The sequence below is a fragment of the Physella acuta genome, unplaced genomic scaffold (assembly GCF_028476545.2).
Source record: "Physella acuta isolate Inbredline_101_S28 unplaced genomic scaffold, ASM2847654v3 ptg001068l, whole genome shotgun sequence".
NCBI lineage: Eukaryota > Metazoa > Mollusca > Gastropoda > Physidae > Physella > Physella acuta.
In genome coordinates this window covers 122,121-150,000 of record NW_026732585.1, presented here as the reverse complement: position 1 = coordinate 150,000, position 27,880 = coordinate 122,121, and the positions used below count along the sequence as shown (strand labels likewise).

General features: G+C 37.5%; 1 protein-coding gene across 1 annotated transcript in view; it reads left to right on the top strand.

Annotated features, from left to right (window-relative positions):
* Positions 1-1,893: 1,893 nt before the first annotated feature.
* Positions 1,894-27,880, top strand: part of LOC131955471 (semaphorin-5A-like) — a 42,471-nt gene continuing 16,484 nt past the window's right edge. Inside the window, exons 1-4 of the mRNA XM_059319610.1 lie at positions 1,894-1,975; positions 2,562-2,779; positions 7,751-7,847; positions 11,119-11,221. Of these exons, the coding sequence (XP_059175593.1) occupies positions 2,608-2,779; positions 7,751-7,847; positions 11,119-11,221 (372 nt within the window). The 5' untranslated portion in view covers positions 1,894-1,975; positions 2,562-2,607. The remainder of the gene's footprint in view (positions 1,976-2,561; positions 2,780-7,750; positions 7,848-11,118; positions 11,222-27,880) is intronic.

Sequence of the window (27,880 nt, the reverse complement as noted above, 5' to 3'; positions counted from 1 at the left end):
AAGTTATAAACAGCAAATGTATATTTTTTTAACTCAACGAAATTATCCTCCCCGGAAACACTAGCATACACATTATGTAGTGAAGTAGGCTCTTGTGTTATGTTCATGTCTTCATCCACACATCTAATGAACACAAGCAGTTGAGAGGTGGACACAGCTAACCAGCAATTCATCCATTGTGGTTGAAAAATGGCGAAACCTTCTTCCATTTTTCGCTATTTGAGTCACAATTTTTTTTCCACCAATTTCTGCGACACGGCTAGTAATGGTATTTGCAGCCAAAGTTTGGAGACCCCCTGCCCTAAACCTAACCGTAAGTACAAACCTAACCTTAACCCTAAACCTAACCGTAAGTACAAACCTAACCTTAACCCTAAACACATGTCCTAACCAATAACCCTAGGAATGATATTATGCTATACCATACACTACCCTACTCTGTCCTGTCCCGCTCTGTCAAATCCCATATACTTATGTGTGTGTGTGGGGAGGTCGTTGGGGTTTTACTTTTTCCTCCACAACGTCATTCTATCCATTCCTGCCCTCACTAGTCCTCGATGAGTCTGCTAATGACAGTCCGGTACAGTCCCGGATGTCATTCACTCACCTTTCGTTTAGTCTCCCTCGTCTTCATTCAGTCGGCACTACGCCAGGGGAGATAAGGCTATGACACAAGCCACCCTAAAATAAAGTTGTGATTCTTGTTTTTGTCTTACCCCCTACCCCTTTTTTTTATCTCATAACTCTAGTACTTGCTTACCACCTACCCACCAATTCTCATCCCCCACCAGAATGACGTATTTGGCGCCTACTCCCTCGGCCCCACTACACTCGGCGTCAGCAATTATGACTCAGCAGAAGTCAAGGTCATGTCGATTTTCTCCGAGACGTGACGTCACTTCCTGTGCTGCAGTCATAGACAAAGTTCAAGAACAGACAGTGCCTGATCCCGTCAATGGGGTACAGGGTTGAGCCAAACTAAAGTCATATGGCTGTCAATTAAAAAAAAAATGTTTTTGAATTTAGTTTTGTAGTCTACATAATTTTTATGTATAGCGTATTTTAAAAGAGACCTTCCAGACACGCAGCGTCACTACTTTCTCCTACTAAATTTTACTGCCAAACACGTTTATTCAGCATCTTTAGATTGTTGAGAACAGAGTTTCTTTCAGGCATCTCTTGGGTCTTTTTTTTTTGGGGGGGGGGGGGGGGGGGGTGATCTATCCAAAGAAAGTCTACCGCCACTCCACACCCTAACCCGAACAAAATGGGAAATGTATAGATATAATATGCTTTACCATTTTCACCCCCTCCATCCCTCCCGGAGAAAAATGTCTGAAAGAAACACTGATTAAGAACACACAGATTAATGTAATCTAAACAGGAAATGAAATACTTGCAATGCCTGTTATATATAATGGGGTTAAATCTATAGAGACAAAATAAAATGACGGTTTACTGAGTTAAGGCAAACCTCTGTTTTGCGCGTTGCTACGAGCAATAACTAAAACAAAAGACAACAGCGTTAGAACAAGGTAACCACCATAATAAGTATTCAACCCGAAAGGTCCCTAAATTCGAACCCCAGTACATATTACACCTGTTAGCTTCACATCAAAATGAGTAAACATTCTGCAGCTCTTGTAACATTGCTGACACCAAGTTGATCGAATGGATAAAGGTCACGCCTCTAACATATTGTCATCAGTACAATACGCCTCTTTTTAACACGCCCCCCTTTCAACTAAGACAACTGGTCAGGGATATAGACAGCGCAATCAGCCAATCATTTTCCGATACTACGGAGCCAATAAGGGTGGCGATATTCATTTGTTTCAATCTATTTACTGCTATAAAACAAAGCCAAACTCTGTACCGCCAGTATCAGCGTCCAAACGACTCGGTCTGCGGAACTACGAACTAAACAACAGTTCTTCTACTAATTAATCATTCAATTTTCAATTACTTAAACAAAGTAAGTTGTACATCAATTGTATTATGTTATAATAACAAATGGAAAATTAGTTGTAAATGTAAAGATTTCTAACATCCAATTTTTAAAGTTTGAAAGAAACACTGTTGAATATGTTGTGTCCTGAAATTTTCTAGCAAATAGCTCTATTACTTTTTATTTTATAGCTGTTTGTTTATGGGTTTAACCTGAACTTAATACAAATGGAATTTTAAAAAAAACTGCTGCAATTAAAGACATCAAATATGAAACAAAAATTATGGTTATTAAGTTAATTAAAATCAGTTTTACGACTAAATAGATTTTAAATATTTTTACTAAAAATTTTTTTTTTTGCGAAACGACACGAGTTAGTAACTCATTTTTTGTTAACTAAACCACACGAACTATACGTGTTATGTTAGTTCGACTGTACTAATCGTGTGTGTGTGTGTGTGTGTGTGTGTGTGTGTGTGTGTGTGTGTGGAGGGGGAAGGGGTGTAGTGGAAGTCCACGTGACAATCTAAACCAACCAAACATTAACAAATTTCACAAACAAAATAAATTCACGAAATTTCTTGTATTTAAACCATACCATCTTTGTCACAAGTTTGAATCAAATATTCGATATTTGACGTCATCACTTTCTGTGAACAATGAATGCTGGAGTTATGGAATACGCCCGACTCGTGTTGATACTGGTCTCCATAGAAACACATATGGCCCTACTCGCCCCTAAACCCTGGGAGTACCAATCTATCGGGGAGTTCAGCATGTCAGATGAACAGGAGCTCGAGAAAACTGACTACAGATACATCGGTTATAAGAGTAAGTACATCTTGAAGCTTTGTTTACACGATATCTGTGACGGGTTGTCGTGTAGTTTTAATTTGTTTTGTTTGTTGGGTTTTATTAGAGGTCACTGGGCACTTTTAACTGAGGTCTACAATATTACGGACTGTATTTTCATATTTCTGCTACAATCAATTCTATGGTCACCACATACTCATACTTTACACCTGAACCTATTCAAACTTCAGACGACAGATTGACTTGGGCACTTTTAAAAATGCCGACAGTAAATTATTTCATGAACTTTAAGATAAGATTAAATTATTTTTTTAAAGGTTAATTAATTATAAATAAGTTTTTCACCGACACATACACAAAGTCTTGAATACAAAGTTAGTACCACATGACAGTTGAAAAAATAATACTCTCAAAGTACACAAGTTGATCGTTACCGTAAGGTTATATTTATCCAAAACATATTGGATACATATTTAGTCACCACGGCAGCTGAAGTGACTGAAATAATAACATGTTTTAGCTGAAATAATAACATGTTTTAGCTGAAATAATAACATGTTTTAGCTGAAATAATAACGTGTTTTAGCTGAAATAATAACATGTTTTAGCTGAAATAATAACATGTTTTAGCTGAAATAATAACATGTTTTAGCTGAAATAATAACGTGTTTTAGCTGAAATAATAACATGTTTTAGCTGAAATAATAACATGTTTTAGCTGAAATAATAACGTGTTTTAGCTGAAATAATAACATGTTTTAGCTGAAATAATAACGTGTTTTAGCTGAAATAATAACATGTTTTAGCTGAAATAATAACATGTTTTAGCTGAAATAATAACGTGTTTTAGCTGAAATAATAACATGTTTTAGCTGAAATAATAACGTGTTTTAGCTGAAATAATAACATGTTTTAGCTGAAATAATAACATGTTTAGCTGAAATAATAACTTGTTTTAGCTGAAATAATAACATGTTTTAGCTGAAATAATAACATGTTTTAGCTGAAATAATAACATGTTTTAGCTGAAATAATAACATGTTTTAGCTGAAATAATAACGTGTTTTAGCTGAAATAATAACATGTTTTAGCTGAAATAATAACGTGTTTTAGCTGAAATAATAACATGTTTTAGCTGAAATAATAACGTGTTTTAGCTGAAATAATAACATGTTTTAGCTGAAATAATAACATGTTTTAGCTGAAATAATAACATAGATATTCTATGAGCCGCTAAAATAAAGATAAAGTACTCTTACAATTTAATCGCTGTCATCTGGTGCTAGGGCCTTGTCGTGGCTTGGCAGCTTGCGTACCCTGACGACCCCCAGAGCTATACCAGCGGGAGTGTTAACTCCTGGCAGGTTCAACCAAGCTGGGAAGGTCTGCGCGGGTAGGGGTCAGACGAAAGCTAGCACCCTGGTCCTCCAGGTTGGGGGTTGAGCATAAGGTCAGCAACCTTATCTCGTAAAACAAATTACCCGCTACAGAAACGCAGACAGAGAGAAACAAAGACAGCTCGGACCAGGGGAAAAATGGATCTCCCGATGGAGAATTGATGAAACCGAATGGTGAAAGCCAATACGTATTGGAAACAACCAGATTATCTCCACCAGGTCCACCGTCAATGTAGGAGCTTGGAATATCCGCACGATGTACGAAGCCGGAAAAGCAACCCAAGTAGCAGCAGAAATGAGACGCTATAAAATAGCTATCCTGGGTATCAGCAGTCAAGGTGGACTGGCTCAGGACACAAAAAGTTGATAACAGGAAAGTTACTGCTGTACTCAGGCCATGAGGATGAAAATGTACCACATACTCAAGGAGTTGCACTCATGCTATCAAACCAAGCACAAAGGGCTCTAATTGGATGTGAGACACACTGCCCGCGGATCATAACAGCTACCTTTAAAACTAAAATAAGACGAATAAACATGGACATAATACAGGCCTATGCCCCAACAAATGACAGCAAAGAGGAGGACAAAGACGAATTCTACAACAGGCTAATGACCATTATCCCGAACCGCCCAAGAAGAAACATCCTTATACTCATGGGCGACTTTAATGCTAAGATTGGAAGCGACAACAGAGGATATGAAGAATGTAATGGACAGCAGGTTTAGGTGAGATGAACGAAAACGGAGAAAGATTTGCTGACTTGTGTGCCACAAATAATTTAGTCATTGGAGGTAGTCTCTTTCATCACAAAAGGATACATAAAGCTACTTGGGTATCACCCGGCCTATCTACAGAAAACCAAATAGACCATATATGTATCATAAAAAAGTTCAGGAGATCACTTCAAGATGTACACGTCAAGAGAGGAGCTGATGTTGCTTCAGACCATCACCTACTGGTAGCTAAAGTAAAACTCAAACTGAAGAAAAACATGTTGGAAAACAAAAGAAAATACAGATACAACACTGGCCTGCTAAAGGACCCCTCTAAACTCAATGAATTTAAACTTCATATGTCCAATAGGTTTCAGGTACTACAAGAACTAATAGAAGAAGAGACGATAGAAGAAACATGGAAAAAAAAATAGCATATTAACATCAACATGCGAAGAAGTGCTAGGCCCTATCAAAAGACAAGCAAAGGAATGGATATCAGCAGATACTATGAAAATTATTGAAGAGAGAAAAAGAAAGAAGGCAACATTAAACAACAGCCGCACACGGGCTGCTAAATTAAAAGCACTGGAAAAATACACCGAAACGAACAAAAATGTCAAGAAACACATAAGGAAAGACAAAGGGAGTTATTTGGAACTGCTGGCAAGAGAAGCGGAAGAAGCACTGTACCATGGTAATATTAGGGACGTGTACAATACAATTAAGAAGATATCTGGTAAGTACAGTAAGCCAGTGAGGCCAGTGAAGACCAAAGATGGAAAGACAATACCTGATGCGGAAGGACAAATGAAGAGATGGGCAGAACATTTTGAAGAAATACTGAATAGACCAACACCAGAGTGCACGCAAGACATACCACCAGCTGAAAGTGACCTCCCTATAGACTGCAACCCACCTTCAAAAGAAGAGATACATAAAGCTATAAAGCAGCTGGAAAATTGGAAGACTCCAGGAATAGATGGTATACCGACATAAGCACTGACAGCAGATATAGAAACTAGCACCACACTACTATACACACTCTTCAAGAAAATCTGGGAAGATGAACAAATACCAGGGGAGTGGAAGGAGGGAATACTCATAAAGCTTCCAAAGAAAGGCGATCTTAGTGCATGCTCTAACTATAGAGGGATAACACTTTTGTGCATCCCAGGCAAAGTCTTCAAAAGAATATTATTAAACAGAATGAAGGAAGCGATAGATCCCCAGCTTCGAGATCAACAGGCGGGCTTTAGGAAGGAGAGGTCATGCATAGACCAAATTGCTACCCTGCGCATCATCATTGAACAGACCCAAGAGTGAAACTCATCTCTCTATATTAATTTCATAGATTATGAGAAGGCCTTTAATAGCCTGGATAGACAGTCAATAGGGTGCCACAGAAAATAGTCAACATTATTATGTCTTCATATGAAGGTCTCAAACCTTCCCAGTACGGATTTAACATCCACAGAGGGAAAAGTACAGTTCTCAAAGTCAATGCATCAAACAGCAACCCTATAACATTGACAGAAGAAGCCCTAGAAGAAGTGGATAGATTCACCTACCTTGGAAGTATTGTTGATAAGCAGGGTGGGATAGAAGCAGACATAAAAATAAGGACGGATAAGGCAAGAGCAGTCTTCAACCAACCAAAAAATGTTTGGGGTTCTGGAGATTTAACCCTTGAAATAAAAATCCGGATCTTCAACACACTAGTAAAACCTATTTTACTCTATGGAGCCAAGACATGGAGAATAACTGCTATAAATTAAGAAGAACATACAATCATTTATAAACGCATGCCTCAGAAAGATCCTGCTAATTCGCTGGCCTAAAACCATCAGAAATGATTTTCTATGGCAACGGACAAATCAACTGCCAGTTGAAGTAGAGATCCTGCAGAAAAAATGGAAATGGATTGGCCACACACTCAGGAAGCCTGTATCCAACATAACAAGACAGGCCCTCACCTGGAATCCACAAGGCTGGAGGAGGAGAGGCAGACCAAGAAAGACCTGGAGACGCGACCTGGAGACGCGACCTGGAAGAATACACCAAGAAGATTGGATACACCTGGGGACAGTTGGAGAGACTAGCCCTGGACAGAGACGTCTGGAAAGCTCTTGTCAGCGGCCTATGTCCCAGTAGGGACGACAGGCAAACGTAACGTAACGTAACGTAACTGTTTAATCATTGTTACCTTATGAGGTTGAGTGGTCAATTGGTAGAACACTCAACAAGGTGTCGTTTAGTCTACTCAGCTCTGATGACTACTCGAGTAGAGGACAGATTTAGTTGAAACTGCATGTGCCCAACTGTTCTTCTGGTCTAAAAGGAAATTAAAGATTTTGTTTCATCTTTAGTTTACAATCACATAATTTGTTTTTCTATAAATGCTAATTTTCCACATCACAAAAGCCATCAATTTCCATTTATCTTTGTTTTGGATGAGATGTTAATTTGAATATGATTAGGAACACTTTCATTATCAAAAGTATTCAAGCGGACTTAGGTTATAACTAGTTTTAGCAAAGCGTAAAATGTTGTTCTGTTTGTTAAATATTCTTGCAGCATTATTCCACATATGTCTATCATGTGAAAAATACTCCACTTTCACTCAACGTGTCAAAAAACTCCACCTATATCAAACATATCACCAATACTCCACAAAAATATCACAAATACTACACCTACATCGATCATATCACCAATACTCCACCAACATCCAACATATCATCAATACTCCACCTACATCCAACATATCACTAATACTCCACCTACCACCTACATATCACCAATACCCCACCTACATATCCCCAATACTCCATCTACATCCATCGCGTCTCACCAACATATCATCTACTTTCAGAAGCTGAATCCAACAACATATTTCATAACGACAGCCTCATCAGTCGGATCCAGTTGTTGATGGATGAAGCGACGGACCGTCTTATTGTAGGGGGAACGTGAGTACTATTTTCTTTATCGTGAAATACACACTCTTTCATTCCACTAGTGAGTTTTCTAAAACATAAATCTTGCTGACCATCAACTTACTACAATCGGTCACGGTTATTAAGGCTATATTTCACAATTGTGGTGATGAAAATATCTGCACCTTCGTTGCTTAGATAAAATAGGAAAATAAATACGTTTTTAAGAAATGAATTGTATAATTTTATTTAAAAAAAACATTCATACAATGACATGTAGATGTGAAATATGTTTTTCTAGTCTGTTTTTTTGTTGTCAAGATGCAGTGTTTTATTTCATTAAACTAGATGATTAAACGAATTGTGACCAGAAATAAAATGTATAATATTTTAGTGAGCATAGTTTATGTAAACATTTTGCGAGCAAAAAGTGACAACAGCTTATGAAGGGCCGGGCGTTTTGAATATTTTTCAAGGGGCACAACTCATTTGTGTGACCTTTGTTTTGTAAATAAAATGGCCTGTTATTTTTATACAATTTAAAGACGGTTAGGAATTTTCCCATTGATTGCTTATAAATATGATTGCCTGAATGCTTGCGATTGATAACTAATTCACAGTGTAAAACCAATACAGTATTATTTTATATAGTTTCGTTAACATTGCGTGACGCAATCTGACGAAATAACTTTAAACTGCTGGCTATTTTTAACAGATGTGTCAACCATTTATCACAATTCGGCTGATTTTTTGTGTTTTCTAACGAAAATAACCACCAATGTTATTGCCATAAGGGCTGACTGGACCGGACTATGTTATTTTTAGGGTGGGTCATCCTTATATAAACAATATTTGTGTAGGAGGCGACGACAGGCGGTAATTATACTTAAGTGTGTGCTTGTGTTAGATAGTTTGAAAAAAAAATGTAAGCTTGTAATTCAAACATTAAAAGTTTAGCTTTTATATTTAAAACTAACAATTAAGCGTTAAATTCTGGGGCCCCTAAAATCGAGGGCCCCTGACTGCAGCTCTTTTAGCCCCCCTCTCAATACTGCCACAACCGACTCATTTATGGAAGTCATAACTAGATTGCCCTTCAATTAAAAACATACTGTTTCTTAAACTAGATAAAACAATACAAAACTTAGACCTGTCGAACAAGAGATGCATATATTGTAGGCCCTATTTCTTTATTAAGAGTGTTGGCTAAGCTAACTCTAAAGAGTACAGGCAGGTGTCCAATGAGGTCGTTTCGCCAGGAGACTTAGTCTCTACGGAAACCATATTGACAGGGGCCCTTTTGTCGGAAGCTTAAATGACAGGAGCCTAATTTTTCTGGAGTCTTAGTGACAAGAGCAATTTTGTTGGGAGTCGTAATGACGGGGGCTGCTTTGAGCCGAATCGACTGGAGCCAATATATCGGGAGCCTATGTGACGGGATACTATATGACAAGAGTCTATTTGTCGGGAGCATATATGACGGGGTTCATTTGTCACTGGCCCTTTGACGGAGTCAATTTGACGGGGCTCGTATGTCGGGGCCGTTTTCTCGTTGACCGTTTTGTCGTCGCTCTAGAAAAAATGCGTAGTATCGTTTTTAATTTTACGTCTACGAAGTATTGAACACGTTTATTAATCGAGCAAACAAATCGAAATCGAGATGTTAACATTTCACACCTCCCTGAGATGGAAATACTTAGCCATCTTATCGTGTTCACAGGCAGACACATAGGCAGACACACAGGCAGACATACATACACATTTGAGTACCGTTTCAAATATGTGGATACAATTTTGTGCACACATATATTAAATGTTTAGTTTTGTAAAAACGTTTTAACGATTTCCAGTAAACAGAAGTGGTACTTCCTCAACTTCCGGTTCTGAATTTTTTTTTCCACCAGACCGATCGATGTCTTTGGAACTTTTCACGTAGGTCAAGACACGATGACAATGCAATGTGCCATACAATTTTGGTAGAATTCAAATTTATTAATAAACTCCTTTTCTGCTCTATTAATACCATATTGTTCACGTTCAGTATGTGCAAAATAGGCTTGAAAAGTCTATGTAGTCATACTAAATTTTTTAAAAAGATCTTTTAAAAAATATGGTAAGTTATAAAATTTTAGTTACATTAAAAAAAATAATTAAAAACTGACTGGTAACCATCGATTACACTCACTTTCATAATTTTGAATTGAATATAAGCAGTTGAAAAGCCGTTTAGAATTGGTTATCAATTGAAATATATATAAAACAAAACTCCCTCAACCTCTGTTTGAAGTCAATCAGAGTCGCCAGGGAATGTAAAACAATGAAATCGTGCGGCGTCAAAACGGCGTCAAAACGGCCAATGACAAAACGGCCCCGTCAAAACGACCGAGACCAATCGACCCCGTCATAAGAGCCCCGTCAAGTCGACACCGTCAAAAGGGCCAGCGACATACGGACAAAAAGGCTCGCGTCATATAGGCTCACGACATATAGGCAGTCAATAGGTCAGATGCGTAGGCCCCCCCCTATATATATATATATATATATATATATATATATATATATATATATATATATATATATATATATATATATATATATATATATATATATATATATGTATATATATATATATATATATATATATATGTATATATATATGTATATATATATATATATATATATATATATATATATATATATATATATATATATATATATATATATATATATATATATATATATATATATATATATACGTCTAGATTTATATAGGTCTATATATAGGTCTGTATATATATATATATACGTTATCGTCACCTTAGGGTCGGCACCTCCCCCCCTCCCAGCTACTGCTCGGCAATGGGGTATATTTAATAGTTTATTTATATTAAATAGGATAAAATCATATTTCAGTAGAACATATTGACTACATTTATTAACAGTGTTAGCTAAAAATTACTATTGTATTACTGGTAATTATATGTTATATTTCTTGCCTTAATAAAACCGGAAATAATTTTGTAATTATTTACAAAATGTATCAAATATTAAACTGTTTGAAACATATGCTTTCTGGCAACAACCATTTGGCACCATTTTGGAACTAACTCTTATAGCCCATTTCTTTTTATACGCAGTTCTGTTCTCATTTAAAAAAAAATTGTAATATACGTGGAAATTTAGGGGAAATCACACCCGCTTTTTAAATTTAATTTGTATTTACAAAACAAAATGTAAAACGAATATATGTAGGCCTTCAGAAAAATTAAATTTCGTTCTGTATACATTTCTTAACTCACCACAGAGATATGTTGTTTGATTTGGATATGAAAACAATGAAGACTACCCAGACAGTGGAATGGAAATTTAGAGATGAAGTCTTATGTGAGACCCGGAATTTACCTAAGGTATGTCTGTGTTATACTAGAGGTATGTCTGTGTTATACTAGAGGTATGTCTGTGTTAGACTAGAGCCATGTCTGTGTTATACTAGAGCCATGTCTGTGTTAGACTAGAGCCATGTCTGTGTTATACTAGAGCCATGTCTGTGTTATACTAGAGGTATGTCTGTGTTATACTAGAGGTATGTCTGTGTTATACTAGAGCCATGTCTGTGTTATACTAGAGGTATGTCTGTGTTAGACTAGAGGTATGTTTGTGTTATACTAGAGGTATGTCTGTGTTATACTAGAGCCATGTCTGTGTTATACTAGAGCCATGTCTGTGTTATACTAGAGGTATGTCTGTGTTAGACTAGAGGTATGTTTGTGTTATACTAGAGGTATGTCTGTGTTATACTAGAGCCATGTCTGTGTTATGCTAGGGCGATGTCTGTGTTATACTAGAGCCATGTCTGTGTTATACTAGAGCCATGTCTGTGTTATACTAGAGCCATGTCTGTGTTATACTAGAGGTATGTCTGTGTTATACTAGAGGTATGTCTGTGTTATACTAGAGGTATGTCTGTGTTATACTAGAGGTATGTCTGTGTTAGACTAGAGGTATGTTTGTGTTATACTAGAGGTATGTCTGTGTTATACTAGAGCCATGTCTGTGTTATACTAGAGCCATGTCTGTGTTATACTAGAGGTATGTCTGTGTTAGACTAGAGGTATGTTTGTGTTATACTAGAGGTATGTCTGTGTTATACTTGAGCCATGTCTGTGTTATGCTAGGGCGATGTCTGTGTTATACTTGCGCCATGTCTGTGTTATACTAGAGCCATGTCTGTGTTATACTAGAGCCATGTCTGTGTTATACTAGAGGTATGTCTGTGTTAGACTAGAGCCATGTCTGTGTTATACTAGAGCCATGTCTGTGTTATACTAGAGCCATGTCTGTGTTATACTAGAGCCATGTCTGTGTTATACTAGAGGTATGTCTGTGTTATACTAGAGGTATGTCTGTGTTAGACTAGAGCCATGTCTGTGTTATACTAGAGCCATGTCTGTGTTATACTAGAGCCATGTCTGTGTTATACTAGAGCCATGTCTGTGTTATACTAGAGCCATGTCTGTGTTATACTAGAGGTATGTCTGTGTTATACTAGAGCCATGTCTGTGTTATACTAGAGCCATGTCTGTGTTATACTAGAGGTATGTCTGTGTTATACTAGAGGTATGTCTGTGTTATACTAGAGGTATGTCTGTGTTAGACTAGAGCCATGTCTGTGTTATACTAGAGGTATGTCTGTGTTATACTAGAGGTATGTCTGTGTTAGACTAGAGGTATGTCTGTGTTAGACTAGAGGTATGTCTGTGTTATACTAGTGCCATGTCTGTGTTATACTATGGGTATGTCTGTGTTATACTAGAGGTATGTCTGTGTTATACTAGAGGTATGTCTGTGTTAGACTAGAGCCATGTCTGTGTTTTACTAGAGGTATGTCTGTGTTATACTAGAGCCATATCTGTGTTATACTAGAGGTATGTCTGTGTTATACTAGAGGTATGTCTGTGTTATACTAGAGGTATGTCTGTGTTAGACTAGAGCCATGTCTGTGTTATACTAGAGGTATGTCTGTGTTATACTAGAGCCATGTCTGTGTTATACTAGAGGTATGTCTGTGTTAGACTAGAGGTATGTCTGTGTTATACTAGAGGTATGTCTGTGTTAGACTAGAGCCATGTCTGTGTTATACTAGAGGTATGTCTGTGTTATACTAGAGCCATGTCTGTGTTATACTAGAGGTATGTCTGTGTTAGACTAGAGGTATGTCTGTGTCATACTAGAGCCATGTCTGTGTTATACTAGAGCCATGTCTGTGTTATACTAGAGGTATGTCTGTGTTATACTAGAGGTATGTCTGTGTTATACTAGAGGTATGTCTGTGTTATACTACAGGTATGTCTGTGTTATACTAGAGGTATGTCTGTGTTATACTAGAGCCATGTCTGTGTTATACTAGAGCCATGTCTGTGTTATACTAGAGCCATGTCTGTGTTATACTAGAGCCATGTCTGTGTTATACTAGAGGTATGTCTGTGTTATACTAGAGGTATGTCTGTGTTAGACTAGAGCCATGTCTGTGTTATACTAGAGCCATGTCTGTGTTATACTAGAGCCATGTCTGTGTTATACTAGAGCCATGTCTGTGTTATACTAGAGCCATGTCTGTGTTATACTAGAGGTATGTCTGTGTTATACTAGAGCCATGTCTGTGTTATACTAGAGCCATGTCTGTGTTATACTAGAGGTATGTCTGTGTTATACTAGAGCCATGTCTGTGTTATACTAGAGCCATGTCTGTGTTATACTAGAGCCATGTCTGTGTTATACTAGAGGTATGTCTGTGTTATACTAGAGGTATGTCTGTGTTAGACTAGAGCCATGTCTGTGTTATACTAGAGGTATGTCTGTGTTATACTAGAGGTATGTCTGTGTTATACTAGAGGTATGTCTGTGTTAGACTAGAGCCATGTCTGTGTTATACTAGAGGTATGTCTGTGTTATACTAGAGGTATGTCTGTGTTAGACTAGAGCCATTTCTGTGTTATACTAGAGGTATGTCTGTGTTATACTAGAGGTATGTCTGTGTTATACTAGAGGTATGTCTGTGTTAGACTAGAGGTATGTCTGTGTTATACTAGTGCCATGTCTGTGTTATACTAGAGGTATGTCTGTGTTATACTAGAGGTATGTCTGTGTTATACTAGAGGTATGTCTGTGTTAGACTAGAGCCATGTCTGTGTTATACTAGAGGTATGTCTGTGTTATACTAGAGCCATATCTGTGTTATACTAGAGGTATGTCTGTGTTATACTAGAGGTATGTCTGTGTTATACTAGAGGTATGTCTGTGTTAGACTAGAGCCATGTCTGTGTTATACTAGAGGTATGTCTGTGTTATACTAGAGCCATGTCTGTGTTATACTAGAGGTATGTCTGTGTTAGACTAGAGGTATGTCTGTGTTATACTAGAGGTATGTCTGTGTTAGACTAGAGCCATGTCTGTGTTATACTAGAGGTATGTCTGTGTTATACTAGAGGTATGTCTGTGTTATACTAGAGCTATGTCTGTGTTATACTAGAGGTATGTCTGTGTTAGACTAGAGGTATGTCTGTGTCATACTAGAGCCATGTCTGTGTTATACTAGAGCCATGTCTGTGTTATACTAGAGGTATGTCTGTGTTATACTAGAGGTATGTCTGTGTTATACTAGAGGTATGTCTGTGTTATACTAGAGGTATGTCTGTGTTATACTAGAGGTATGTCTGTGTTATACTAGAGCCATGTCTGTGTTATACTAGAGGTATGTCTGTGTTATACTAGAGCCATGTCTGTGTTAGACTAGAGGCATGTATTAGTTATACTAGAGCCATGTCTGTGTTATACTAGAGCCATGTCTGTGTTATACTAGAGGTATGTCTGTGTTATACTAGAGCCATGTCTGTGTTAGACTAGAGGCATGTATTAGTTATACTAGAGCCATGTCTGTGTTATACTAGAGCCGTGTCTGTGTTATACTAGAGGTATGTCTGTGTTATACTAGAGCCATGTCTGTGTTATACTAGAGGTATGTCTGTGTTATACTAGAGGCATGTCTGTGTTATACTAGAGCCATGTCTGTGTTAGACAAGAGGTATGTCTGTGTTATACTAGAGCCATGTCTGTGTTATACTAGAGGTATGTCTGTGTTATACTAGAGGTATGTCTGTGTTATACTAGAGCCATGTATGTGTTATACTAGAGCCATGTCTGTGTTATACTAGAGATATGTCTGAGTTATACTAGAGGTATGTCTGTGTTATACTAGAGGTATGTCTGTGTTATACTAGAGGTATGTCTGTGTTATACTAGAGGTATGTCTGTGTTATACTAGAGGTATGTCTGTGTTAGACTAGAGCCATGTCTGTGTTATACTAGAGGTATGTCTGTGTTATACTAGAGGTATGTCTGTGTTATACTAGAGGTATGTCTGTGTTAGACTAGAGCCATGTCTGTGTTATACTAAAGGTATGTCTGTGTTACACTAGAGCCATGTCTGTGTTATACTAGAGGTATGTCTGTGTTATACTAGAGGTATGTCTGTGTTATACTAGAGCCATGTCTGTGTTATACTAGAGGTATGTCTGTGTTAGACTAGAGGTATGTCTGTGTTATACTAGAGACATGTCTGTGTTATACTAGAGGTATGTCTGTGTTAGACTAGAGCCATGTCTGTGTTATACTAGAGCCATTTCTGTGTTATACTAGAGCCATGTCTGTGTTATACTAGAGGTATGTCTGTGTTATACTAGAGGTATGTCTCTGTTATACTAGAGCCATGTCTGTGTTAGACTAGAGCCATGTCTGTGTTATACTAGAGGTATGTCTGTGTTATACTAGAGCCATGTCTGTGTTATACTAGAGGTATGTCTGTGTTATACTAGAGGTATGTCTGTGTTATACTAGAGCCATGTCTGTGTTATACTAGAGGTATGTCTGTGTTATACTAGAGGTATGTCTGTGTTATACTAGAGGTATGTCTGTGTTAGACTAGAGACATGTCTGTGTTATACTAGAGGTATGTCTGTGTTATACTAGAGGTATGTCTGTGTTATACTAGAGGTATGTCTGTGTTAGACTAGAGCCATGTCTGTGTTATACTAGAGGTATGTCTGTGTTATACTAGAGGTATGTCTGTGTTATACTAGAGGTATGTCTGTGTTAGACTAGAGCCATGTCTGTGTTATACTAGAGGTATGTCTGTGTTACACTAGAGCCATGTCTGTGTTATACTAGAGGTATGTCTGTGTTATACTAGAGGTATGTCTGTGTTATACTAGAGCCATGTCTGTGTTATACTAGAGGTATGTCTGTGTTAGACTAGAGGTATGTCTGTGTTATACTAGAGACATGTCTGTGTTATACTAGAGGTATGTCTGTGTTAGACTAGAGCCATGTCTGTGTTATACTAGAGCCATGTCTGTGTTATACTAGAGCCATGTCTGTGTTATACTAGAGGTATGTCTGTGTTATACTAGAGGTATGTCTGTGTTATACTAGAGCCATGTCTGTGTTAGACTAGAGCCATGTCTGTGTTATACTAGAGGTATGTCTGTGTTATACTAGAGCCATGTCTGTGTTATACTAGAGGTATGTCTGTGTTATACTAGAGGTATGTCTGTGTTATACTAGAGCCATGTCTGTGTTATACTAGAGGTATGTCTGTGTTATACTAGAGGTATGTCTGTGTTATACTAGAGGTATGTCTGTGTTAGACTAGAGCCATGTCTGTGTTATACTAGAGGTATGTCTGTGTTATACTAGAGGTATGTCTGTGTTATACTAGAGGTATGTCTGTGTTAGACTAGAGCCATGTCTGTGTTATACTAGAGCCATGTCTGTGTTAGACTAGAGCCATGTCTGTGTTATACTAGAGCCATGTCTGTGTTATACTAGATGTATGTCTGTGTTATACTAGAGGTATGTCTGTGTTATACTAGAGCCATGTCTGTGTTATACTAGAGGTATGTCTGTGTTAGACTAGAGGTATGTTTGTGTTATACTAGAGGTATGTCTGTGTTATACTAGTGCCATGTCTGTGTTATACTAGAGCCATGTCTGTGTAATACTAGAGGTATGTCTGTGTTAGACTAGAGGTATGTTTGTGTTATACTAGAGGTATGTCTGTGTTATACTAGAGCCATGTCTGTGTTATACTAGAGCCATGTCTGTGTTATACTAGAGATATGTCTGTGTTAGACTAGAGCCATGTCTGTGTTATACTAGAGCCATGTCTGTGTTATACTAGAGCCATGTCTGTGTTATACTAGAGCCATGTCTGTGTTATACTAGAGGTATGTCTGTGTTATACTGGAGGTATGTCTGTGTTAGACTAGAGCCATGTCTGTGTTATACTAGAGGTATGTCTGTGTTATACTAGAGGTATGTCTGTGTTATACTAGAGGTATGTCTGTGTTAGACTAGAGCCATGTCTGTGTTATACTAGAGGTATGTCTGTGTTATACTAGAGGTATGTCTGTGTTAGACTAGAGCCATTTCTGTGTTATACTAGAGGTATGTCTGTGTTATACTAGAGGTATGTCTGTGTTATACTAGAGGTATGTCTGTGTTAGACTAGAGGTATGTCTGTGTTATACTAGTGCCATGTCTGTGTTATACTAGAGGTATGTCTGTGTTATACTAGAGGTATGTCTGTGTTATACTAGAGGTATGTCTGTGTTAGACTAGAGCCATGTCTGTGTTATACTAGAGGTATGTCTGTGTTATACTAGAGCCATATCTGTGTTATACTAGAGGTATGTCTGTGTTATACTAGAGGTATGTCTGTGTTATACTAGAGGTATGTCTGTGTTAGACTAGAGCCATGTCTGTGTTATACTAGAGGTATGTCTGTGTTATACTAGAGCCATGTCTGTGTTATACTAGAGGTATGTCTGTGTTAGACTAGAGGTATGTCTGTGTTATACTAGAGGTATGTCTGTGTTAGACTAGAGCCATGTCTGTGTTATACTAGAGGTATGTCTGTGTTGTACTAGAGGTATGTCTGTGTTATACTAGAGCCATGTCTGTGTTATACTAGAGGTATGTCTGTGTTAGACTAGAGGTATGTCTGTGTCATACTAGAGCCATGTCTGTGTTATACTAGAGCCATGTCTGTGTTATACTAGAGGTATGTCTGTGTTATACTAGAGGTATGTCTGTGTTATACTAGAGGTATGTCTGTGTTATACTAGAGGTATGTCTGTGTTATACTAGAGGTATGTCTGTGTTATACTAGAGCCATGTCTGTGTTATACTAGAGGTATGTCTGTGTTATACTAGAGCCATGTCTGTGTTAGACTAGAGGCATGTATTAGTTATACTAGAGCCATGTCTGTGTTATACTAGAGCCATGTCTGTGTTATACTAGAGGTATGTCTGTGTTATACTAGAGCCATGTCTGTGTTATACTAGAGGTATGTCTGTGTTATACTAGAGCCATGTCTGTGTTATACTAGAGCCGTGTCTGTGTTATACTAGAGGTATGTCTGTGTTATACTAGAGGTATGTCTGTGTTATACTAGAGCCATGTCTGTGTTATACTAGAGGTATGTCTGTGTTATACTAGAGCCATGTCTGTGTTATACTAGAGGTATGTCTGTGTTATACTAGAGGCATGTCTGTGTTATACTAGAGCCATGTCTGTGTTAGACAAGAGGTATGTCTGTGTTATACTAGAGCCATGTCTGTGTTATACTAGAGCCATGTCTGTGTTAGACTAGAGCCATGTCTGTGTTAGACTAGAGGTATGTCTGTGTTATACTAGAGGTATGTCTGTGTTAGACTAGAGCCATTTCTGTGTTATACTAGAGGTATGTCTGTGTTACACTAGAGCCATGTCTGTGTTATACTAGAGGTATGTCTGTGTTATACTAGAGGTATGTCTGTGTTATACTAGAGCCATGTCTGTGTTATACTAGAGCCATGTCTGTGTTAGACTAGAGGTATGTCTGTGTTATACTAGAGACATGTCTGTGTTATACTAGAGGTATGTCTGTGTTATACTAGAGGTATGTCTGTGTTATACTAGAGCCATATCTGTGTTAGACTAGAGCCATGTCTGTGTTATACTAGAGCCATGTCTGTGTTATACTAGAGCCGTGTCTGTGTTATACTAGAGGTATGTCTGTGTTATACTAGAGGCATGTCTGTGTTATACTAGAGCCATGTCTGTGTTAGACAAGAGGTATGTCTGTGTTATACTAGAGCCATGTCTGTGTTATACTAGAGCCATGTCTGTGTTAGACTAGAGCCATGTCTGTGTTAGACTAGAGGTATGTCTGTGTTATACTAGAGCCATGTCTGTGTTATACTAGAGCCATGTCAGTAGTATATTAGGTCACTTTTGGTTATCATTTTTGGCGGAGGAGCGCAGGGTGAGGAGCAATGACATATAGTAAAATACTCGGGAGCAGGATGTGGGGAGGGCGCAAAGACATATAGTAAAATACTCCCAGCCTGGCGCATCGCAGGGTGAGGAGCGAAGGGTGGAGGGCGCAAAGACATATAGTAAAATACTACGCCAACTGGGGTTGGCGGAGGAGCTGCAGGGACAATGAGATATAGTAAAATACTCCCAGCCTGGGTGAGCCTGGCGCAGAGACTGGGTGAGGAGCGAAGGGTGAAGGCGCAAAGACATATAGTAAAATACTCCCCCACCCTAGGGTGGCGGAGGAGTGAAGGGTGGGTCACCTTTGGGTGACCTTGTGACGTAATCAGTGACCTAGTTACGTAATTTTAATGCATTTTTAATGAGTTTTTAAAATTTTAATTAATTTTTATTATCGAGTTACGTAATTTAATTACTTTGATTGTATTTTTATTTTGTTTAATTTGTTTGTTTACTTGTTTTTTAATTTAATTACTTTGTTTATATTGTGTAATTTTTATTAACGAGTTACGTAATTTGATTTTAAATTTTTAAATTGTTTATTTTTTAATTATTTTTATTTTTAAATTTTTAATTTTATTTTATTTTATAGTTAGTTAAATTATTATTAACTAGTTACGTAATTTGATTTTAATTACTTTTGTTTATTTATTTATTTATTTGATATATTTCTTTTCTTTGATGTATGGTATTTAAAATAAAAGACACTGTTTAAATTTTTGACCTAGTTACGTAATTTTAATGTGTTTTTATTACGTAATTGTTTAATTTGTTTGATTTAAATTGTTTAATTACTTTGTTTATATTTCTTTTCTTTGTTGTTTAATTTGATTGTTTACTTGTTGTAATTTTTAATTAGTTTGATTTTAATTTTTATATTTTCCACCACAACGCGAACGTATACTTTGTATACCAGCCTTTAACCAGCCGTGCAACATGTGGTACATATCGATCCGCAATCCTTTGTTTTTGTCAAACACTGGACAACGGGCGCGTTAATATTGATTCCACCCACGGGCCATCACACCATGATGTCCCGCCTAATTAAATTTTGTTACGCATCGTCGATTTTATGTGTTGTTCACGGAAGCGAACACCGTAGGGTCCGGTGTTTAATGAGGTCCATTAACCGCGTCTCCGCGTTAAGTGTGGTAACAGCTGTACCACTTTAATTGATTTTTCCCCGCTCGGTTACTAGAGTGGGAAGCCATCACGTAACAGCTGGTGCTGTAATTACGCTGAGTAAGGACATTGGTTGTAACTATTCGCTTATAGCGAGGGTCAGCGAAAACAAAATATATTTAAGGGTTGGAATTTTCTTTCAACCACCGTTAAGTCAGGTTTGAGACGAAACAAAGTCTCGGTAGGTTCGTGTTTTTTAATTGGCGACAGGGCGACTTGGTGCGTTGGTACGTGAGGTATGCGGGGTAGACATGTTTTTTACAAGTCTGGAAAAGTAATTACGTTTTTGTATGACCGTTCCGATTTTCTTTTGATCTGACCACCATTTGACCACACTGAGCCAGATAAATTTAACAAATGTTCAATACATAGTCGCTTATAGTAACATTGGTGAGGGGTGTAAGCAGGCGGGTGGTGGTAAGGTGGTGGTGGTAAGGTGGTAGTGGTAAGGTGGTGGTAAGGTGGTGGTAAGGTGGTGGTAAGGTGGTGGTAAGGTGGTGGTAAGGTGGTGCTAAATTTGTTTGGATATATAGTAAAAGATTCCACCACCTAAGTGAGGTGGATTTTAATTTTAATTTTTTAATTTTATTTTTTTCATCATCTGTTAACTTTAAGGTTCTATAACTCTATATATTTTAATACGTTTTTTGATTCAAATGAGTTTACTCCCCCTAACGTAAGTACATGTAAAGAGGGATTTCCTATAGATCTGTAATGAATTAGGCCTTTTTGACTATGACTTGTTGCCCAGGTGTTGACATGATACACTTTTTTGAGATACATGTACACACACACACACATACACACGTACACACACACACACACACATACACACACACACACACACACACGCACGCGCGCGCGCGAAATTCATACTAGGTCGATAAAGGCGGAGAGAACTTATAGGTATACATTATCATGGTGACAACAAAAGCGATCCTTATTTTATTTACATGAAAGCGTGTTTTCCAAAAAGTGTCGCCATGCCGTTGTCATTTTCGCAGCGGGGTTTATTTTAAGTGCACCTCGTGCACGTTTGTTTACATTTTAAAAGACGTGTCGCGTGTCTTCCCCACATGTCTTCCCTAATAGAGAAACGAGAGGAAAGACAACTGTTCTAAAATTAGAACAACCTTGTTTACAGCCACGAGTATCGTCCCTTGTGAAACATATTCGCGTCAGAATCCTTAACTAAACATTCAATTTCTTTAACAAGTTAAAAAATAATTTAGGAAGACAAGGGTTAACAACATTAGACGCCACCGTTTTTGTTTCCTGTGACGACAAGGCACAATACACTTTTGTATTTTATGTCTCAAGTAGAGGGGTGGGATATTTTTTCTTTGTAAGCGTGTTGTAAACAATAGGTAGAGGAAGCGATTACTAAGTAAGAGGGGAGAGAACGTGACGTCCATCGCGATATTTGAAAACATGGCGATGTTTAACCTCAACCAAACAAGGCAATGAACCTAGAAGGAAGACGAATATATATCTTAGTCTTGCAGCAGATTTCCTTCCCATGTTCGCTTTAGTATTACAGTTTTCATCAAACTTCTTTTTGACTTGAACTTCTTTAATTTTTAAGAAAGTTTACTTATACATAAGACGTTACGTCTAATTACAATTTTTTATTTTTACCACTCAATGTATTTTCTTTTTCTATATCTTACATTGTCATCTTAATTTTTGATCACCTTAGTAAAAATTTGCTTAAGATTATAAACTTCAAGTTTTAAAAAACAACAACGTTATAGTACGGCGTGTCAAATGACACACCGTTTAAAATGTCTACATTTAAAGTTCACCAAAATAATGACGTAAAAACTAAATATGATATGACATTAGCATACATATCATGCAATCTAATCACTCTAAAGTACAAATCAATAATTTTTATTGATTAAGGGGCTGGGTGAGTTATTTTTATTCGGGTGCCCAGGGAAGGTTTGGAGTTGGCTAGGGGCACCGTTCATACTAGAGTCGGTGACGTTTTCACCGAGGTAGGTTCGAAGCTAGATCATACATGTTTTGGAATTGTTAGGGGTCGAGCCTATAGTAGGGTCGGGGGAGTTTTGTTAACACCGAGGGTGGTTTCAAAGTTCGTACATGCATCATTGGAATTGTTAGGGGCCGTGTTCATACTAGGGTCGGTGAAGTTTTCACCGAGAGTGCTTTCGAAGTTGGTACATCCATGTTTTGGAATCGCTAGGTGTAGAGTCCATACTAAGGTCGGTGAAGTTTTCACCGAGGCAGGTTACAAAGTTGGTACATGCCTGTTTAGGAATGGACAGGGGTAGAGTTCATACTAGGGTCGGGGAATTTTGTTAGCACTGAGGCAGGTTGGAAAGTTGGTACATGCATGTTTGGGAATTGTTGGTAGCCGAGTTCATACTAGTGTCGGTGAAGGTTGGTTTTGAACTCGGAATATGTATGTTTTGGAATTGTTGGTAGCCGAGTTCATACTAGTGTCGGTGAAGGTTGGTTTTGAACTCGGAACATGCATGTTTTGGAATCGGTAGGTGTAGAGTCCATACTAGGGTCGGTGAAGTTTTCACCGAGGGTGGTTTCAAAGTTAGTACAGGCATGTTTTGGAAGTGTTAGGGGCCGAGTCTATACTACGGTGGGATGGTTTTTGTTTTCACCGAGGCCGGTTTCAAAGTTGTTACAGGCATGTTTTGGAATCGATTGGTGTAGAGTTTAAACTACCGTCGGGGGAGTTTGGGTTTCACCGAGGCGTGTTTCAAAGTTGGTACAGGGATGTTTTTGAAGTGCTGAGGGAAGAGTTTAAACTAGCGTCGGGGGAGTTTGGGTTTCACCGAGGCGTGTTTCAAGGTTGGTCCAGGGATGTTTTGGAAGTGTTAGGGGCCGAGTCTATACTAGAGTGGGAAGGATTTGTTTTCACCGAGGCAGGTTTCAAACGGGGACCATCTCTGTTTCGGAGTTGGTCGGGTTAGAGTTTACACTAGAGTGGGACGGTCTTTGTTTTCAACAAAATTGGTACATTGATGTTTGGTAAAGGACTGGTTTGGAATTGGTGAGGCAAAGTTAAACTAGGATCATGGGAGTTTTCAACGAAGCTGGTTTCGAAATTCGGCGATGTATGTTTCGGAGTTGGATGGGAACGTTGTCACTTGTGACAGTAAACGAAGGGGGATAAATGTTTGTCTGTTACTTTGTCTGTCCAAGTAATAGTGTGGGTAGAGGTACGGTCTATTTATCAAGCGGGTGTTTAGGGACGGGGGTGAGGGCGGCGGACATAGGTGGCTAGGGTGCAAGAGATATTCAACGAGGAGTAGTGTCTACAAGTTACATAGACCAGTCTGTTGGAGTAGTGTCTAGGGGTTGTGATATTAGTTGAATAAATATTTGTCTTTAGGATTGTCATACAGCCTTTGTCTCTTAAATGGAATAGAATGGGTAGTGTTACGGTCTGTGTATCTAGCGGTTGGTATTGAGGTTAGGGATGGGAGAAGGGGAAAAGGGTTGTGGACAAAGGGAAGGGGAAGGGCGAATAGTGATAAAAATAACTCACCCAGCCCCTTAATCAATAAAAATTATTGATTTGTACTTTAGAGTGATTAGATTGCATGATATGTATGCTAATGTCATATCATATTTAGTTTTTACGTCATTATTTTGGTGAACTTTAAATGTAGACATTTTAAACGGTGTGTCATTTGACACGCCGTACTATAACGTTGTTGTTTTTTAAAACTTGAAGTTTATAATCTTAAGCAAATTTTTACTAAGGTGATCAAAAATTAAGATGACAATGTAAGATATAGAAAAAGAAAATACATTGAGTGGTAAAAATAAAAAAATGTAATTAGACGTAACGTCTTATGTATAAGTAAACTTTCTTAAAAATTAAGGGGATATGCTATGTTTTTTTCTATTTTTTACAGTTTAAGATCTAAAGCCTTTTGAATACTTTTATCATATTTGGCATATAGAAGTAAGTATTAAACAGCAAAAAAAAGGGTGGAAAACAATTTTGGTTGTCATGGAAACCCAAAAAACTTCCGCCATTTTGAATTTTTCGGTACTTTTAAAAATACTAAGGCTTTTTTATTTATGCACCTATAGCAATCAAATTTAAACTGCTTATATTTCAGTATATATTAAAACTTTTGTCACGACAACTTTTTGAAATAATTACTAGTAAGAATTTTACAAGGTCTAAAAAATCGTACCGTTTTTAGTATTCAAAAGTTTCAAAATTTGCATATTAATTACCAAATACTTTTTTTCTATGAAAGCAATCACAATTCCCTCGTGACAAAAGTTGTATTTTTGCATCAAGAACAATTACTGAAAATATGGTTGGCATTGTTTAATAAATAAAAAAGTAGTAGGCTTTTTAGTGTTAAAAACATGCGAACTGAGAAAAACAGCCAAAAGTAACGAAAACTAGGTCAGGAAAGTACCATATCTGTGTAAACTGCAAAGCCGATTGTAAGCTTTGGGTGTTTCCGAGATGTAGGAAATTAAGTTTATTAGATACATGAGAAATCCAGCTTTCCAATGATGTCAAATACAATATAATGACGGATATAAAACTTTTCATAGAGAGCTTGTAAGATTGGGAAAAATTGATTATTTTTAATTAATAGGGTCATAAAAATCGTAATTCAAACACATAAAATATTTTTTTTCCTTTAAAGTTATTATTTTCTTTATACAAAAATGGACAAAGTATCCAAAAGTGCAAGAAACCGATCATGATGAAAAACAAGAAAATTTGTGATTTTTTTCCGCGCATATCCCCTTAAAGAAGTTCAAGTCAAAAAGAAGTTTGATGAAAACTGTAATACTAAAGCGAACATGGGAAGGTAATCTGCTGCAAGACTAAGATATATATTCGTCTTCCTTCTAGGTTCATTGCCTTGTTTGGTTGAGGTTAAACATCGCCATGTTTTCAAATATCGCGATGGACGTCACGTTCTCTCCCCTCTTACTTAGTAATAGCTTCCTCTACCTATTGTTTACAACACGCTTACAAAGAAAAAATATCCCACCCCTCTACTTGAGACATAAAATACAAAAGTGTATTGTGCCTTGTCGTCACAGGAAACAAAAACGGTGGCGTCTAATGTTGTTAACCCTTGTCTTCCTAAATTATTTTTTAACTTGTTAAAGAAATTGAATGTTTAGTTAAGGATTCTGACGCGAATATGTTTCACAAGGGACGATACTCGTGGCTGTAAACAAGGTTGTTCTAATTTTAGAACAGTTGTCTTTCCTCTCGTTTCTCTATTAGGGAAGACATGTGGGGAAGACACGCGACACGTCTTTTAAAATGTAAACAAACGTGCACGAGGTGCACTTAAAATAAACCCCGCTGCGAAAATGACAACGGCATGGCGACACTTTTTGGAAAACACGCTTTCATGTAAATAAAATAAGGATCGCTTTTGTTGTCACCATGATAATGTATACCTATAAGTTCTCTCCGCCTTTATCGACCTAGTATGAATTTCGCGCGCGCGCGTGCGTGTGTGTGTGTGTGTGTATGTGTGTGTGTGTGTGTGTACGTGTGTATGTGTGTGTGTGTGTACATGTATCTCAAAAAAGTGTATCATGTCAACACCTGGGCAACAAGTCATAGTCAAAAAGGCCTAATTCATTACAGATCTATAGGAAATCCCTCTTTACATGTACTTACGTTAGGGGGAGTAAACTCATTTGAATCAAAAAACGTATTAAAATATATAGAGTTATAGAACCTTAAAGTTAACAGATGATGAAAAAAATAAAATAAAAAAATTAAAATTAAAATCCACCTCACTTAGGTGGTGGAATCTTTTACTATATATCCAAACAAATTTAGCACCACCTTACCACCACCTTACCACCACCTTACCACCACCTTACCACCACCTTACCACCACCTTACCACTACCACCTTACCACCACCACCTTACCACCACCCGCCTGCTTACACCCCTCACCAATGTTACTATAAGCGACTATGTATTGAACATTTGTTAAATTTATCTGGCTCAGTGTGGTCAAATGGTGGTCAGATCAAAAGAAAATCGGAACGGTCATAAAAAACTTAATTACTTTTCCAGACTTGTAAAAAACATGTCTACCCCGCATACCTCACGTACCAACGCACCAAGTCGCCCTGTCGCCAATTAAAAAACACGAACCTACCGAGACTTTGTTTCGTCTCAAACCTGACTTAACGGTGGTTGAAAGAAAATTCCAACCCTTAAATATATTTTGTTTTCGCTGACCCTCGCTATAAGCGAATAGTTACAACCAATGTCCTTACTCAGCGTAATTACAGCACCAGCTGTTACGTGATGGCTTCCCACTCTAGTAACCGAGCGGGGAAAAATCAATTAAAGTGGTACAGCTGTTACCACACTTAACGCGGAGACGCGGTTAATGGACCTCATTAAACACCGGACCCTACGGTGTTCGCTTCCGTGAACAACACATAAAATCGACGATGCGTAACAAAATTTAATTAGGCGGGACATCATGGTGTGATGGCCCGTGGGTGGAATCAATATTAACGCGCCCGTTGTCCAGTGTTTGACAAAAACAAAGGATTGCGGATCGATATGTACCACATGTTGCACGGCTGGTTAAAGGCTGGTATACAAAGTATACGTTCGCGTTGTGGTGGAAAATATAAAAATTAAAATCAAACTAATTAAAAATTACAACAAGTAAACAATCAAATTAAACAACAAAGAAAAGAAATATAAACAAAGTAATTAAACAATTTAAATCAAACAAATTAAACAATTACGTAATAAAAACACATTAAAATTACGTAACTAGGTCAAAAATTTAAACAGTGTCTTTTATTTTAAATACCATACATCAAAGAAAAGAAATATATCAAATAAATAAATAAATAAACAAAAGTAATTAAAATCAAATTACGTAACTAGTTAATAATAATTTAACTAATTATAAAATAAAATTAAATTAAAAATTTAAAAATAAAAATAATTAAAAAATAAACAATTTAAAAATTTAAAATCAAATTACGTAACTCGTTAATAAAAATTACACAATATAAACAAAGTAATTAAATTAAACAACAAGTAAACAAACAAATTAAACAAAATAAAAATACAATCAAAGTAATTAAATTACGTAACTCGATAATAAAAATTAATTAAAATTTTAAAAACTCATTAAAAATGCATTAAAATTACGTAACTAGGTCACTGATTACGTCACAAGGTCACCCAAAGGTGACCCACCCTTCACTCCTCCGCCACCCTAGGGTGGGGGAGTATTTTACTATATGTCTTTGCGCCTTCACCCTTCGCTCCTCACCCAGTCTCTGCGCCAGGCTCACCCAGGCTGGGAGTATTTTACTATATCTCATTGTCCCTGCAGCTCCTCCGCCAACCCCAGTTGGCGTAGTATTTTACTATATGTCTTTGCGCCCTCCACCCTTCGCTCCTCACCCTGCGATGCGCCAGGCTGGGAGTATTTTACTATATGTCTTTGCGCCCTCCCCACATCCTGCTCCCGA